Consider the following 16,122-nt stretch of genomic DNA (forward strand, 5'->3'; position numbering starts at 1 on the left):
TTCCTTAATAGGACATTTTCATGATGTTGATTTACTCTAGTTATTTCCCCACTTTAGAGAGCTTTTTTTTTAATTAAGATACGTTTTATTTAAAAAAAATTTTTTTTTAAGTTTATTCATTTATTTCCAGAGGGAAAGAGAGAGAGAATGCAAGCAAGGGGGAAGGGCAGAGAGAGGGAGAGAGAGAATCCTAAGCAGGTTTGCACTGTCAACGCAGAGCCCCCTGAGGGGCTCGATCTCACAAACTGTGATATTATAACCTGAGCCGAAATCAAGAGTCGGATGCTTAACCAACTGAGCCACCCAGGTCCCCCAATTAAGATATATTTAAATACTATTTGAGCAACTTAAAAAAAAATTTTTTTTAAGTAATTTCTACCATCCAGGGTAGGGCTTGAACTCACAACCCTGAGATCAAGAGTCGTATGCTCTATCAACTGAGCCAGACAGGTGCCCCGGAGTAACCTTTGAAAAGGGTATTCTGATCTTTGTAAGGTGGGTGCAGACCACCTCCTCCTGGCATGGAAAGGCCTAGTAGGGTTGGAGAATCCCATGCTAGGCAGCTCACCTCAACATGCCTCCCCTCACATCCCATCCCCTCCTCCCCCTCCCCCGGGAGGCTCCAGAGTTGGCCTTCTGTGTCTGCAGAAAGCAGCTACATGACTACAGGCAGCAGGCCAGGACTGAGGTGTGGCAGGGCTAGGGCACTTCCTCCTGTGAATCAGTGTGAACTGGAATGGGGTGATCAAGCAATAATGGCTCTTTTCCTCAGCAGAACCATCCGCCTTCTCTGACTTCACTCCTCCCCTTCCACCTCCTCGCCTGTCCTAGAGGTTTCTGTTTTCCTGAGGGCTTTGCCTCAGGGAAAATAGTTATCACTGTGATGTAGATATTTCTGTTTGGTAGTTTCCTGCTTTCAACAGCTCTCACCCCCATTACCTTATTTGCTCTTCACAATAACCTTGTGAGTCAAGAGAAGGCAGGCGTTGTCAGTATCCCCACTCATTCTAAAATCTGATCATTTTGTAAGTCTAGTTCGACAATTCCTCATACATGTATGTATTTGCATGATTTTTTTTGTTTATTCCTTTCTTCCTCTTTTCCTTCCTTCCTCTTTCTCTCTCTTTTTTTTTTTTTCTTTTTGGTTTTTAGATTTACTATGGAAGGAAGATGAAACCCATTTGGTTACTGCTTCCCTCTTACTTGAGCTGGTTGAGAAAGGAGCTTCGTTATTTTTGCCTCTAAGAAAAAGTGTTTCAAGGGATGGGCTAGATTTACTCTCTTGCTAGCCTTTCCTTACGGTTTTAATTTCATTTGTTTTCCTTTGTGGTTGGGAGTAAGAAGAAAATTAATGAGACAGGAGACTTGTGTCATTCCCAGAGGAAGGAGTCTGGGTTGGAGATCAGACTTTGATCACTTGTGTCTCTCTTTCAATATAAAAACAAGTGAGAAACATCAAGAATGTGTTACAAGTATTTGGGAAGAAAATTGCTCCTTAAAAGTGCAGAATTTCAGGGGCGCCTGGGTGGCTCAGTCGGTTGAGTGTCCGACTTCGGCTCAGGTCATGATTTCACTGTTTGTGGGTTTGAGCCCTACGTCAGGCTCTGTGCTGACAGCTCAGGGCCTGGAGCCAGCTTTGGATTCTGTGTCTCCCTCTCTCTCTGCTCCTCCCCCACTCATCCTCTCTCTCTCTCTCTCTCCCTCCCTCCCTCCCTCCTTCCCTCCCTCCCCGCCGTGTCTCTTTCTCTCAAAAATAAACATTAAAAAAAAGTGTAGAATTTCAGGTTTTCTTGACATCATGGCCCCAATAAACTACCTTCCAAGGGAGTATGCCTCTGCACCAACTACAGAGCCTTGAGCTGCTTAGGGACAGAGCTGGTTTCATAATAGGCCAAGTATCAAAAACCACACTGTTGGTTTTTGGTGTAGGGATGGGATTATTTTGTGATTATTAGGAAATTTTTAGAAACTATCCTAAAAACTAATCTGGGAATCGAGATGACACAACCGCTTTATTGCTTAAGAATGCTTTCTCTCCTGGTTTTCCTGTTTAGGTAACCAGAGAGGACAAAGAACTGCACAGAAAAATACACCATATCATTCAAGAAGACTGTCAGAAACCAAATCGTAAGTGGGGTAATATACATGTATGTGGTGCCCTGATGCCCTGGAGGGGGTTGTTCCCTCCCAGAGAGCACCTGGGATGGAGAGTCAGGAAACCTGGGGCTTTCCCCAGTAGTGACTTAGAAGTATGACTGGTCAAGACACTTGCCCTCTCTGAGCCTCAGTGTCTTCTTTTATAAAGTGAGTGTTAGACTTGCACAGTTGTTCTGACCTTTGCTGCTCATAAGACTCAACCATGGAGTTTTTTATTGTCATTTTTATTTTTATTATTATATTTAAAAGATTCCATTTATACTTTTTTTTTCAAGTTTCTTTCTTTATTTTGAGAGAGAGACGGGGAGCATGCACACAAGTGGGAGAGGGGCAGAGAGAGAGGGAGGGAGAGAATCCCAAGCAGGCTCTGCTCTGTCAGCACAGAGCCCGACTCGGGACTCCGTCCCACGAACCTCAAGGTGATGACCTGAGCCAAAATCAAGAGTTGGGCGCTTAACTGGCTGAGCCACCCAGGTGCCCCAACCATGGAACTTTTTTAAACATACAGTGCTTGGGTCCCAGCTCTGGGATTCTGATTCATTAGGGGGTGGGACAGGAGCTGGACAGGTGAGCATCTCAGGTGACTCCAGTACAGTGAGGTAAACCACTGGGCTAGGAGTTTCTGACCTCCTATGTCTTATTCTCTCTAATTTGTCTTATTTCTTATCCTACCTTGTCTTCGGAGTGAGACCGTTTCCTCTCTTCTAACACAAAGACTTTCAGTTTTAGGAGCATGGTTCTAGACATTATAGTTTATGAACACTAATTCAGTCATCTTGGAACCTGATAATTTGCAGAAGAAAATGGCTTAGAATAAAGTTAGTTTTAGTGGAGTTAGGTCAACCCCTAGTGGTTAGAAACTCAAACTGTAGATAGTCTGACAACAGATATTACCATTTTCACACTAGTTAGAGAAGAAAGCACTAGTCCTATCTTTAAGTCCTGTGTAAACTGATCAGACTTCAAGATGACTTTTCAAAGTCTGTCTTTTGCAAACATATACTAATAATGAATATTGGCATCTGTGAACAAATGAGGCTGGCAGAGAAGGGGGAAAGACTTGTTAATGACCGCAGGTCTCCTCAGCCTGCCCTCTTTCTGTCCAGAGAAACCCACCCACCCCCAGCCCTTTCAGCCCCTAAATCCCCAGGGCCTGGCCCTACTCCAGGCTGAGTCAGCGGGTGGAGCTGGACCAGGTCTCCAGTCCTGGTGTTTGTGGTATGCAGCCCTATTTAGCCTTTAAGAACCTATGATGTCAGATCCCAGAATGGTGTGACAACAGATCTTAAAATAAACTGAAAGCAGTCTATTATTTTAATGCAAGGTTTCTGGCCGATGTTTACATCATTCAGAGCAACAAGGACGAGTATCCTTGAGTTGGGGGAAAACCTGTCTGTCCACACTTTAGGGAGCTTTGAAGAGCAGTGAAATGTGGAGTTCCTCAACCATGAAGAGATGAGAGGCCCCTCCCCAGATAACCTTCCTGCACTGATCCTCATCCTAGGCTACCTGGCCAGATTCCTGTTTTGGTCTGCACTGGGAACAGGAAGGATTGAAATAATCCCCGTGCCTGGTGAAGCAAATGACAGGAATTCACACTTCATTTCTTAGGAGAACCAAACTGCCTAGTGACCCGAGACTCTGTAAAAATGGCAGGTTTTACATTCCCTTCTCACCCACAGACCAGCTACTGCCTTGGTGAGTGTGTGCGTCAAGGTGGAAATCCTGTGACACTCAGTCTGTGTATGGGAGCCTCGAAGCTATAAGCCAGTCCCCAGAACTAGGAAACTCCCAGGAGCTGAACTCCTGGGAATTACTCCCAGGAGTAACTGAGAATGCCAGCAAAAATACCTCGTGGGGACTATCTTGCAGCCTGCTATGATTACCCCTTTACATAGAAAATATATATAGATTCTGAATAATAATGTATGGACATGGTAAAAAGTCAAACAGTGCAAAGTACACACAGGAAAGTCAGACTCCCTCCAAACACTGAGCCCCAAGATTTATGTTCCCAAGTCCAAATGCAGTGGTTGTTACTGGTTTCAGGCATATTGTTCTAGAGATGTTGCAAACACTGACGGACATATTTGTACAGTTTCTTTAAAAAAAAAACAAAAACAACACAAGTTAAAAGTTAGCATATGATGCTGCGTGTTCCGCACCCTGTATCTTAAATCTAACCTTGGCTTCTAGAGTTCATTCAGCAACAGCACATTTAACAGTGCCTCAGTCTTTTAAATAGTTGCACAGTATCCCATTATACATATAGATAGATCTTCAAACACTTAATCATTCCTACTAGGCCTTTAGTGTTACCTTTTGTACAAACTACAGCATTTGTTCCTTATCATGATGGTTGGTAGGATATAAAATCTTTAGCCGTTTATGAGTATTTCAGTAATGGATAAACTTACAATAAGAAAGGGGCTATAAACATGAAGCCTGTTTTTGGTCCCTAAAGCACTGATACTGGGCTTGTCTAAAGACAGGCAGCATGGCAAAGTTGTGAAAAGCTGGGCTCTGGAGCTTGCCCAGAGTTTGAATCCCAGCTCTACCACTTTGCAGCTGTGTAACCTTGGGTAAATCTGTGCCTCAATTTCCTTTTTTTTTTTTTTTTTTAATTAAATACGGTTGAGCTACAACACTAATATTATATTAGTTTCAGGTATACGACCTAGTGATTTGACATTTATATACATTACGAAATGATCACCATGATGTCTGGTTACCATCTGACACCATATGAAGTTATTAAAATATTATTGACTGTAGTCCTAACTTACTCTATATTTTATAACTGTAAGTTTGTGCCTCTTAACCCCCTTCACCTATTTCATCCATCCCCTCACTCGCCTCCGCTCTGGCAATCACCAGTTGTTCTCCATATTTACGAGTCCGTTTCTGTTTTGTTTTGTTTGTCCCTTTGTTTTGGCTTTTAGATTCCACATGTAAGTGAAACCATATGGTATTTGTCTTTCTCTATTTGACTTACTTCACTTAGCATAATAGCCCCTAAGTCTATTCATGTTGTCGCAAATGGCAAGATCTCATTCTTTTTTATAGCTGAGTCATGTTCCATTGTATATATACACCACGTCTTCCTTATCCATTCATCCATCAGTGGACACTTAGGTTGCTTCCATATCTTGGCTATTGTAAATAATGCTGCAGGGGTGCCTGGGTGGCTCAGGTGGTTGTGTCCGAATTCAACTCAGGTCATGTTCTCATGGTTTGTGAGTTCAAGCCGTGCATCGGACTCTGTGCTGACAGCTCAGAGCCTGGAGCCTACTTCAGATTCTGTGTCTCCCTCTGCCTCTGCCTTCCCTGGCTCGTGCTGTGTCTCTCTCTCTCTCTCAAAAATAAATAAACATTTTAACAAATTAATGAAATAAAAAAAATAATGCTGGAATGAATATGGTGCTGCATATATCGTATTTTCATTTTCCTCGGATAAATACCCAGAAATGGAATTGCTGGATCATATGGTATTTCTATGTTTAATATTTTGACCCCCATACTGTTTTCCACAGTGGTTGCACCAATTTACATTCCCACAAACAGTACATGAGGGTTCCCTTTTCTCCACATCCTTGCCAGTACTTGTTATTTCTTGGCTTTTTGATTCTGGCCATTCTAACGATAGCTCATTGTGGGTTTGATTTGCCTTTCCTGATGATTAGTGACTTGAGCATCTTTTCCTGGTCTTTTGGCCATCCATGTGTCTTCTTTGTAAAAATGTATATTCAGGTCTTCTTTTTAAATCATATTATTTACTTTCTGATGTTGAGTTGTATGAATTCTTTATGTATTTTTAATGTTAACCGCTTATAGATACATCATTTGGAAATGATATATATATCACTGATGATATATATGTATATCAATGATATATTTCCCATTCAGCAGGTTGCCTTTTTGTTTTTTGATGGTCCCCTCTCTGTGCAAAGGCTTTTTAAAAGTTCGGTGTAGTCCCAACTGTTTATTTTTGCTTTTGTTTCCCTTGCTTGAGGAGACACATCCAAAAAAAATATTGCTAAGGCTGATATCCAAAAGTTTACAGCCTGTGTTTTCTTTTAGAAGTTTTATGGTTTCAGGGCTTACATTTGGGTCTTTAATCCATTATGAGTTTATTTTTGTGTGTAGTGTAAGAAAGTAGCCCGGTTTCATTCTTTTGCACGTAGCTGTCCAGTTTTCCCAGCACCATTTGTTGAAGAGACGGTCTTTTCCCCACTGTATATTCTTGCCTTTTTTATCATAGATTAAAAGGTACTGTCTACAAATGGGCTTATCTCTGGGCAGTCTATTCTGTTCCATTAATATGTATCTGGTTTCGTACTACTACCATACTGTTTTGATTACTACAGCCTTGTAGTATAGTTTGAAATCTGAGGGCATGATCCCTCCAGCTTTGTTCTTTCTCAAGATTGCTTTGGCTGTTTTGGGGGTCTTTTGTGGTTCTGTATAGATTTTAGTATTACTTGTTCTAGTTCTTTAAAAAACGCTATTGATATTTTGATAAGGATTGCATTGAATCTGTATTTTGCTTTGGATAGTATAGACATTTTAGCAATATTAATTCTTCAAATCCATGAGCATAGAATATCTTTCCATCTATTTGTGTTATCTTCAGTTTGTTTCATCAGTGTCTTATAGTTTTTATTTATTTTTTTTTATTTATTTTTTTTTTTTTTAATTTTTTTTTTTTCAACGTTTATTTATTTTTGGGACAGAGAGAGACAGAGCATGAACGGGGGAGGGGCAGAGAGAGAGGGAGACACAGAATTGGAAACAGGCTCCAGGCTCCGAGCCATCAGCCCAGAGCCTGACGCGGGGCTTGAACTCACGGACCGCGAGATCGTGACCTGGCTGAAGTCGGACGCTTAACCGACTGCGCCACCCAGGCGCCCCTAGTTTTTAGAGTACATATCTTTCACACTCTTTGGTTAAGTTTATTCTTAGGTATTTAATTCTTTTTGATACAGTTATAAATGGGATTGTTTTCTTGATTTCTCTGATAGTTCGTTTTCAGTGTGTAGAAATGCATCCAATTTCTGTGTATTAATTTTGTGTCTTACAACTTTACTGAATTCATTTATTAGTTCTAATGGTTTTGGGGTGAGTCTTTAGGGTTTTCTATATATAGTATCATGTCATCTGCAAATCATGACAGTTTTATTTCTTTCTTGCCATTTTCGATGTCTTTTATGTCATTTTCTTTTCTGATTACTGTGGCTTGGACTTCCAGTGCTATGTTGACAAAACTTTGCCTCACTTTCTTTCTACGCAAAATAGGGATAATAGTATCCTTATGACGGGTTGTTTTGAAGATTAAGTAAATTACTGTTTTATGAAAATGTTAGGAAGATGGTGGAATAGGAAGCACCAGCAATCTATCTCTTCACTTAGACAACAATTGCACCTGTCTAATGTAACTGTTTTGGAACTCTGGAGTCTATTGAAGGCTTACAACTTCCAGGAGAAGGCTTGGAGAATAAATTGGGGATAACATCAGTCAATTTTCAGCTCTTAGTCAGTACCATTTCCCCCAGCCATATGGCAGGCACCTGTGTACATGGTCTTGGAATAGCTTGCACAGAGTTTGCAGGAGCCTAGGTGGGCAAAAAGGAACAGGTCCTCCAAATATCAGGGATCTGTGCTGTTTGCTGATTGTTGCTTCTGATCACAGAGTTGCAGACAAATGTAATTTGTTGCATTGTTGCACTTCCTCTTCCTCCAGTTGTCGCAAGCCCTTCCCCCAAAAGCTGAAGTGACTTCCGAAGGACTTAAAGGGCTGGTGCCTTCCCCTCCCCCTCTTCACTTTTCTTTTTTCCCCTTTTGGGAGCCAGAAAAGAAAGACTAGGGCATTAAAAAGCAACTGCATATATGGGAAAAATCAGAAAGTGATTATACATGCCCAGGGAAAGATACAGGCTCAGAAAAAGACCTGAGACGACCTTAAGTTTATACCTGAGGCTGATCCTTGGCATAGAGACAGCCTATAATTTTAAAAAATAACAAAAAACGGGGGTGCCTGGCTGGCTCAGTCAGAGGAGAGTGTGACTCTTGATCCCAGGGTTGGGTGTTTGTACCCCACATTGGGTGTAGAGATTATTTAAAAATAAAATCTTTTGGGGCGCCTGGGTGGCTCAGTCAGTTAAGCGGCCGACTTCGGCTCAGGTCATGATCTCACAGTCCGTGAGTTTGAGCCCCGCGTCGGGCTCTGTGCTGACAGCTCAGAGCCGGGAGCCTGTTTCAGATTCTGTGTCTCCCTCTCTCTCTGCCCCTCCCCTGTTCATGCTCTGTCTCTCTCTGTCTCAAAAATAAATAAACATTAAAAAAAATTTTTTTAAATAAAATCTTTTAAAAGCTTAAAGTTAAAAATAAATAAATAGCAAGACCCAGCAAATCCTAGGAGAAGGGGGAGAATCTGCCCTCCAGAGTTACCACATTATTGAATTCAGATGTCCAGTTTTCAACTAAAAATCACAAGGCATACACAAAAAAATAGGAAAATATAGCCCATTCAAAACAAAAAAATAATCAACAGAAACTGTCCCTGAAAAAGCCATGGTGGCAGATATGCTAGACAAAAATTTAAAACAACTGGCCTAAAGATGTTCAAGGAACTAGAGAGAGAGATGGAGAAGGTCAAGAAAATGGTTGATAAACAAGATGGAAATCTAAGTAAGGAAATAGAAAACCTAGGAAGAAACCAGAAAGAAATTCTGGAGCTGGAAAGTACAATAACTGAAATGAAGACTTCACTATAGAGATTCAAAAGCAGAAGAAAGAGTCAACAAACTTGGAGTTAAAGAAAAGAGAGCAGAGCTTGAGAGACTTTCGGGACACCATCGAGTAGGCCAACATGTATTGTGGGAGTCCCAGAAGGAGAAAAGAGAGAATATTTGAAGAAATAGTGGCTGAAAACATCCTTAATTTGATGAAAGACATACATACAAACATCCAAGAAGCTCATTGAACTCCCAAGTAAGATGAACTCAGAGAGACCCACACCAAAACATATCATAATCAAACTTTTGAAAGGCAAAGACAAATAGAGAGTCTTGAAAGCAGCAAGAGAGAAGCAGCTTGTCACAGGGGCTCATCAGTAATATTTGCAGATTTCTAATCAGAAACTTTGGAGGCCAGAAGGTAGTGGGTTGATACATTCAAAGTTCTAAATGGAAAGTAAAAAAAAAAAAAGGTCAGTCAAGCAAAACTGTCCTTCAAAAGTGAGGGAGAAATTAAGACATTCTAAGATAAACAAAAGTCTCTGTTAACACTAGACCTGCTCTGCAAGAAATGCTCAAGGGCATCTGACAGGGTGAAATGAAAGGACACTAGACAGTAACTCAAAGCCATATGGAGAAGTATCTCAATAAAGGTAAATACGTGGGCAGTTATAAAAGCTAGTATTATTGTAACAGTGGTTTATAACTTCACTTTTGGATTTCTGTATGATTTAAGAGGCTAATACATTGTTTTTTTTTTAATTTTTTTTTTAACGTTTTATTTATTTTTGAGACAGAGAGAGACAGAGCATGAACGGGGGAGGGGCAGAGAGAGAGGGAGACACAGAATTGGAAGCAGGCTCCAGGCTCTGAGCCATCAGCCCAGAGCCCGACGCGGGGCTCGAACTCACGGACCGCGAGATCGTGACCTGAGCCGAAGTCGGCCGCCCAACCGACTGAGCCACCCAGGCGCCCCAACTAATACATTGTTAAAAACAATGATTAGTCTACTTACCTTCTTGTAACTTTGGTTTTTAATTCCTCATTTTGTTTTCTATACAATTTAAGAGACTAATGAATTTAGAAGAATACTTAGTTTATGTTTTTGGGCACATAGTACATAGAGATGTGATTTTGTGACAAAAACTGAAACAAAGGCAGGGATAGAGCTGCAAAGGAGCAGAATTTTTCTGTGTTGAAGTTAAATTGGAATAAATTCAAATTAGGATGCAAAATGTAATCCCCATGGTAACCATGAAGAAAATAGCTATAGAATATGGACAAAAGGAAATGAGAAAGGAATTTAAACTTTTTGTTCAAAAAAATCACCTCGGGACGCCTGGGTGGCTCAGTTGGTTAAGCATCCAACTCTTGGTTTAGGCTCAAGTCATGATCTCGCGGTTCATGAGTTCAAGCCCCACATTGAACTCTGAGCTGATGGTACAGAGCCTGCTTGGGATTCTGACTCTCCCTCTCTCTCTATCCCTATCCTGCTCATGCTCTCTCTCTCTCCAAATAAATAAATAAACATTTAAAATTTTTAAAAATCAGCTAAATACAAAAGAATTCAGTAATGCAGGAAATGAAGGACAAAAAGCTATAAGGCATTTAGAAAACAAATAGCAAAATGACAAAAGTAAGTCCTGCCCCCCACCCACCAGCAGGACAGTAGTTTAAACCTAAATGGATTTAACTTTCCACTCAAAAGACAGATTGGCAGAATGGATTTAAAAACAAAACCATGATCCAACTATATGCTGTCTACAAGAGACTCACTTTAGATCCAAAAACACAAATGGATTGAAAAGGGTGCCGGGCACCTGGGTGGCTCAGTCGGTTAAGCATCCGACTTTGGCTCAGGTCATGATCTCACAGTTTGGGGGTTTGAGTCCTGTATCAGGCTCTGTGCTAACAACTCAGAGCCTGGAGCCTGCTTTGGATTCTGTGTCTCCCTCTCTTTCTCTCTCTCCCCCGCCCCTACTCATGCTTTGTCTGTCTCTGTCTTTCAAAAATAAATGTTGAAAAAAAAAAATGAAAGGCTGGAAAAAGATATCCTATGCAAATAAAAGTAACCGACAGAGAGCAGGGATGGCTGTACTAACATCAAAACCAAAAAGTTTACAAGAGGCAAAGAAGGACATTATATATTATTAAAAGGTTCAGTATAGCAAGAAGATACAGCAATTATAAACATTTATGTATCTAATGACAGGCCATCAAAATATATTGAGCAAAGTTGATTAAATTGAAAGGAGAAATAAACAGTTCTACAATAGTTGGAGACTTCGGTACCCTCCTCCTAATAATGGATAGAACAAGCAGACAGGATAAGTAAGGAAAAAGAGGACCTAAGCACCACAAGAAATCAAATATATCTAATAGACATACACAAAGCACCCTATCCAACAATAGAGTAGACATTCTTCTCAAGTGTACATGGGACATTTTCCACAATAGACCGTATGTTAGGTCACTAGTTAAGTCTCAGTAGATTTTAAAAAGATACCATACAAAGTATCTTCTCTGAGCACAGTGTGATGAACTTAGAAGCCAATGACAAAACTGGAAAATTTAACAAATTTGTGGAAACTAAACAGCACTCTTAACTAGTAGATCAAAGAAGAAATCACAAGGGAAATTAGAAAATTGCTAGCGATGAATGAAAATGAAAACACGCCAAATTTAGGAGATGCATTGCTAAGGGGAACCTTATAGCTACAAACACTTAAAAAACAAGAGGGATCTCAAATCAAAACCCAACTTCTAACTAAGGAACTAGAAAAAGAACAGACTAAACTGAAAGCTAGCAGAAGAAAGGAAATAATAATAATTAGAGCAAAGATAGAGAAATAGTGAAACCAAAAGTTAGTTGTTTAAAAAGAACAACAAAATTACCAAACCTTTAGCTGGAGGGACTAAGAAGAAAGAGAAAAGACTCAAATTGGTAAAATCAGAAAATGAAAATGACATTAGTATTGGTTCTACAGAAATAAAAAGGATTGTAAGAGAGTACCGTGAATAGTTGCACACTAACAAACTGGATAACCAGATGAAATGGACAGGTTCCTGGAAACAAAACCTACCAAGACTAAATCACACAGAAATAGGAAATTCGAGTGGACCTATGACTAGTAAGGAGATTGAATCAGTAACTAAAAGTCTACCAACAAAGTAAAGGTCTGGACCTGATGGCTTTACTGGTGAATCCTGCCAGACACTTAAAGAAAAACTAATACCAGTCCTTCTCCCCATGTGACTTGAAGGTCACTTTGTGAGCAGCCTTCCCAGACAACACCCAGACAGCAGCATGGCCCTTCTAAAGAAATAGTTTAAGGCCTTCAGGGCAGTCAACATCACTGCTTATGGCCCCACGTGTCTCTATAAGTCCTCTTGAGCCCTGAGCTTGGGCATCCAGGCCCTGCAAAGATAGATTAAAATCCAAGAAGTGGTGAAGTTCCTAGTGCTTCCTCTCTGCTGTGTACAGGCCCACTTTCCACCCTCCATCATCACCCTTCTCAGGAAGAGCTGAAGCATCAGGTTTAGAGCAGGGACTAGGTTATGTGCATCTTCATAGGTCATGGAGATGATGACTGGGTCCTAGTAATTCCTGTGTAGGAAGCACCTGCCACAGGTCTCCTTTCATTCCCACAACCACTGAGGAAGTAGGTGATTTTTCTTCCCATCTTACAGGTGAGGAGACAGACCCAGAATAATGAACCACTCTGCCCCAGACAGAGCCAGGACTTGAGTTCGGGTCTGCTGGACTCCGGAGTCAGCTCTCCATCTACCACTTGCTCTTCCTTGCTTAGCACTACACACATAGTAGATATTCCAGAAATCTTTAGCAAATGAATGTTGAAGAAACAGCCTGGAAAGCAGTGAAATGTGGCAAATTTTTCAACAGTAACCCCAACTGGGAGAAGTAATGAGTTGACAGAGCCACTAGAGGTCAGAATTTAGCAAGTCTTTGTTAGCTCAGGGGCACCGCTTGTGAAATTCTTGTAGAGCTACAAAGGACCTCAGAGGTTCCCTCACCCCCTTCTTAGTTCCTCTCCCTGTTGGTGAGAAAATGGGTTCAGATGCTATGAGTTGCCCAAGGCCATAGAGGTGTGCCAACTCCCAAACCATGCCTTTGCCCAACACTATGATACCTCTTTAATCACCTTCCTGGAGCCTAAAGCATTTTGTTCTCTGAAAACAACATTCAGTGACCATATGGAGCAGCTTGTGTGCCAGATGCTGGGGACACAACAGTGAGAGGCCAAGCCTGGCCCCGCACGGGGCATTAAGTGAATCTGGGGAAAGTTTGTTTTCGATAATGGGGTTTGACTTTGACTCAGAATTACAAATGCATTTTACATCATGACCTAGTACATTATACACACACACACACACACACACACACACACAGAGCTATATATAATATGTGTGTATATATACATATAATATACATATTATATATTTAGTATAAAGTTTCACAAAATAATACATACGCTATAATGCAGTACATTTTATAATTTCCTATACCCGTCTCTCTTAATCACAACCCATTAAGTTGATTTTGGGATCCTCTAATGGTCACAACTTCACCGTGCATTCCACTACTCTAAATCATTGGTTTCAAATAGGAAAGAGGCTCCTAACCCCGAACTTTTTTCCTGGTGTACAAAATGGTCTTGGATTTTATGGGGGTGGAGGGTGAGGGATTACTAGAACACAACCATCATAGACAGGACTGCTTGGAAGCCTAGGCAAAGAAGAAAGAGAACAGACCATGGTGTTCTTCTCCATGGTGTAGCATCAGTCAGGATGAGTATTGCTTACCTGTGATCTCCAGCAGGCAGGGAAAGAATACAGAGGCTGCTGTCAGCCAGCTCTCCTGTCAGTCTCAAGAGGGCTCCCACCTGGGAAGCTGGGGGGGGGGGGTCGGCAAAAAATTGCACTAGAGAAAAAAGATGAGCAAACACTAAAAATCCATTAGGTTCTGGATAACAAGTGATTGATTAGGAATCGTTGAAGGTTGAAGGCCTGAGCTGAGCAATGGGTCCACGTCACTGTCGTGAAGTTAGGGGCCCAAGAACAGGGTTTTTGTTTTGTTTTTGCTGATAATCTAAACCAGTACATCTCCAACCCTAATGTGCGTGCGGATCTTGTTAAAATGCAGGTTCTGACTCAGGATCCGTGGAAAAGGACTTCAACTCAGAGGGGGAGGACGGAGGAGCGGGAGGAGGGTCTGACAGGTGTGCCAAGCTTAGCCAACTGCCTTTTTCCTGCAGACATAGAGAAGGGCTGCCACTTCCAGCACATCTTGGCCTGTGCTCGCCTGAGCGTCAGCCCGCGCCTGAACGAAGCTGTGCTGCAGCAAGTGCTGGAGCTCCTGGAGGACCAGAGTGACATCATCAGCACCATGGAGCACTACTACACAGCGTTCTGAGGAGCCGCCGGCAGATGGCGTGGGCGGAGCCAGGCCAAGGAAGAGGAAGACCGGGCGGCAATCACTCCCAGGCTCTGATTTTAAACATCACGCAGAGGCTGATAGGTCTGGTGGCAGTTACCTCCTAAGAAACTATGAAATGGAGTCATTTAAGGAATGCAATTGGGCATAAATTCTGTAGGCTGCCCTCTCGCTGCTGTATCCTTGGGATAAAGTCACTTCTGTCTCCGCCGTGACATAGAGGGAAACCTGTCCTGTCGACCTCCTGACTGGACCTGGCGTTGCTCTTGGAGCAGGAGGGGAGGAAACAGTGTTGGCGGCTGAATCGGGGTACATGTGGCTTGAGGCCCTATCAGGGTAAAGGAATGTCACGTGGTAAAGTGAACTGAAGAGCATAGAGCCAGAGCACACAGATCTAAAACCTTCTCGAACTTCAGACCATCAGCTACATTCTTGTAGGCCTCTCCCAGTGGTTAAGAACCTAATGTAGGGGACTTATTCTTGGATGAGTATCACTCACCTATGATTGCCAAGGGTCAAGTACCAGTGGTGGGTCCTGAGCCCTCGGATGAATGGTGTTTACAGACCCACCCAGAGACGGGAATAAACGGATCTAAGGCATGGCTCTGTGTTGGTCATTTTCCTTACTTGCCTTCTGAATCAAAAGATGTCTCAGTACATTTCCTTAACACTTTGAGGACATACGTGACTAAATACATTGTCCTTTAACACCCTGAAGTCCTTAGAGGCTCTCAGCCAAACGCCTGGCTGGTAGATGTTACTCTCAAGGTTACTGTTGAACGCACAGGGTGTCCCGACACCATCCAGATGAACACTCTGTTTGTGCCCAGACAGGTGGTGGAATCTGAGGTATGTAGCAGGCTTGTTCTAACAGCTAAATGACAAATCGACAAACGCAGCCAGCAAAAAAAAAATGAAGTGTCAGGAAAGATTTGGAGTTAATTACAGTCGTTTCAAAGAGGCACATCTGCCTTCGTCTGCTGCCTTTGCTCTTGACGTAACAAGCTCTTAGTGGCTCTGCTGCAGAGCCCGCAGGCCTCCAGAGTCGTTCTGCTCTATGTGGAAATGCAGTGGTTTTAATACTCACAAGTTGGCTGCAGTTTCATATGTCAGGCTGAGGGCTAGGACCAACAGATTGCTTCCTGTTGGGGACTTTCTGACTTGACCCAAACATCTGCCATATTTCTAACAGCCGTTTACCCAGATGGCTGCCCTGTGTCCTCTGTCCATTCAGAAGCTTCCCATAGAACGGGGTCTGCCTGGAATAACATCCCAGCGGTTCTTCCTGATAGCAGCGGATGTTCCGTATTGAATACATCTCAGATTATCAGGGCTGCCCAGGAAGGAGTCTGAACCAGCAGCGCATTTCCAGGATTTATCCCAAGGAGATGATCGCACAGGTGTGAAAGGATGAACACACAAGATTCCCATTGCTGTGTAATTCAGAGTTCTACAACTGGGAAAAATATCCGTAGGAAAAAGTTAATTATGATACGTGTACACAGTGAAACACTATGCAGCCATTCAATGATGGAGTAGACAGATCCTTTTGCCATGGAGCACTCTTCCCAAGAAAACTGAGGTACAGGTCTGTTTACAGAGTATACTACAATTGACCCGTATGTGTATGTCTGTACATCTGCATAAATGTGGCACATGTATGCACGTACATATAGTTGGTCACTCCCGGGCCCCCCTCCCCCCACCACCCCCCCCGCTGCCCAAAATACTTTCTGCACTTGGCTTTCAGGACACCACACTCTGGGTGCTCTTTCT

The 16,122-nt window shown here is 42.2% G+C and overlaps 1 protein-coding gene across 5 annotated transcripts in view; it reads left to right on the forward strand.

Moving 5' to 3' along the window:
• STN1 (STN1 subunit of CST complex) overlaps window positions 1-14,948 on the forward strand; it is a 46,109-nt gene extending 31,161 nt beyond the window's left edge. For all 5 annotated transcript variants that reach the window (XM_030335085.1, XM_032595238.1, XM_030335084.2 and 2 more), the window contains 2 exons: window positions 2,055-2,127; window positions 14,168-14,948. In XM_030335085.1, coding sequence (XP_030190945.1) covers window positions 2,055-2,127; window positions 14,168-14,325 — 231 coding nt within the window. In that variant the 3' untranslated portion in view covers window positions 14,326-14,948. The remainder of the gene's footprint in view (window positions 1-2,054; window positions 2,128-14,167) is intronic.
• Window positions 14,949-16,122: the final 1,174 nt, after the last annotated feature.

Source organism: Lynx canadensis, chromosome D2 (genome assembly GCF_007474595.2).
Source record: "Lynx canadensis isolate LIC74 chromosome D2, mLynCan4.pri.v2, whole genome shotgun sequence".
In the NCBI taxonomy this organism is placed as follows: domain Eukaryota; kingdom Metazoa; phylum Chordata; class Mammalia; order Carnivora; family Felidae; genus Lynx; species Lynx canadensis.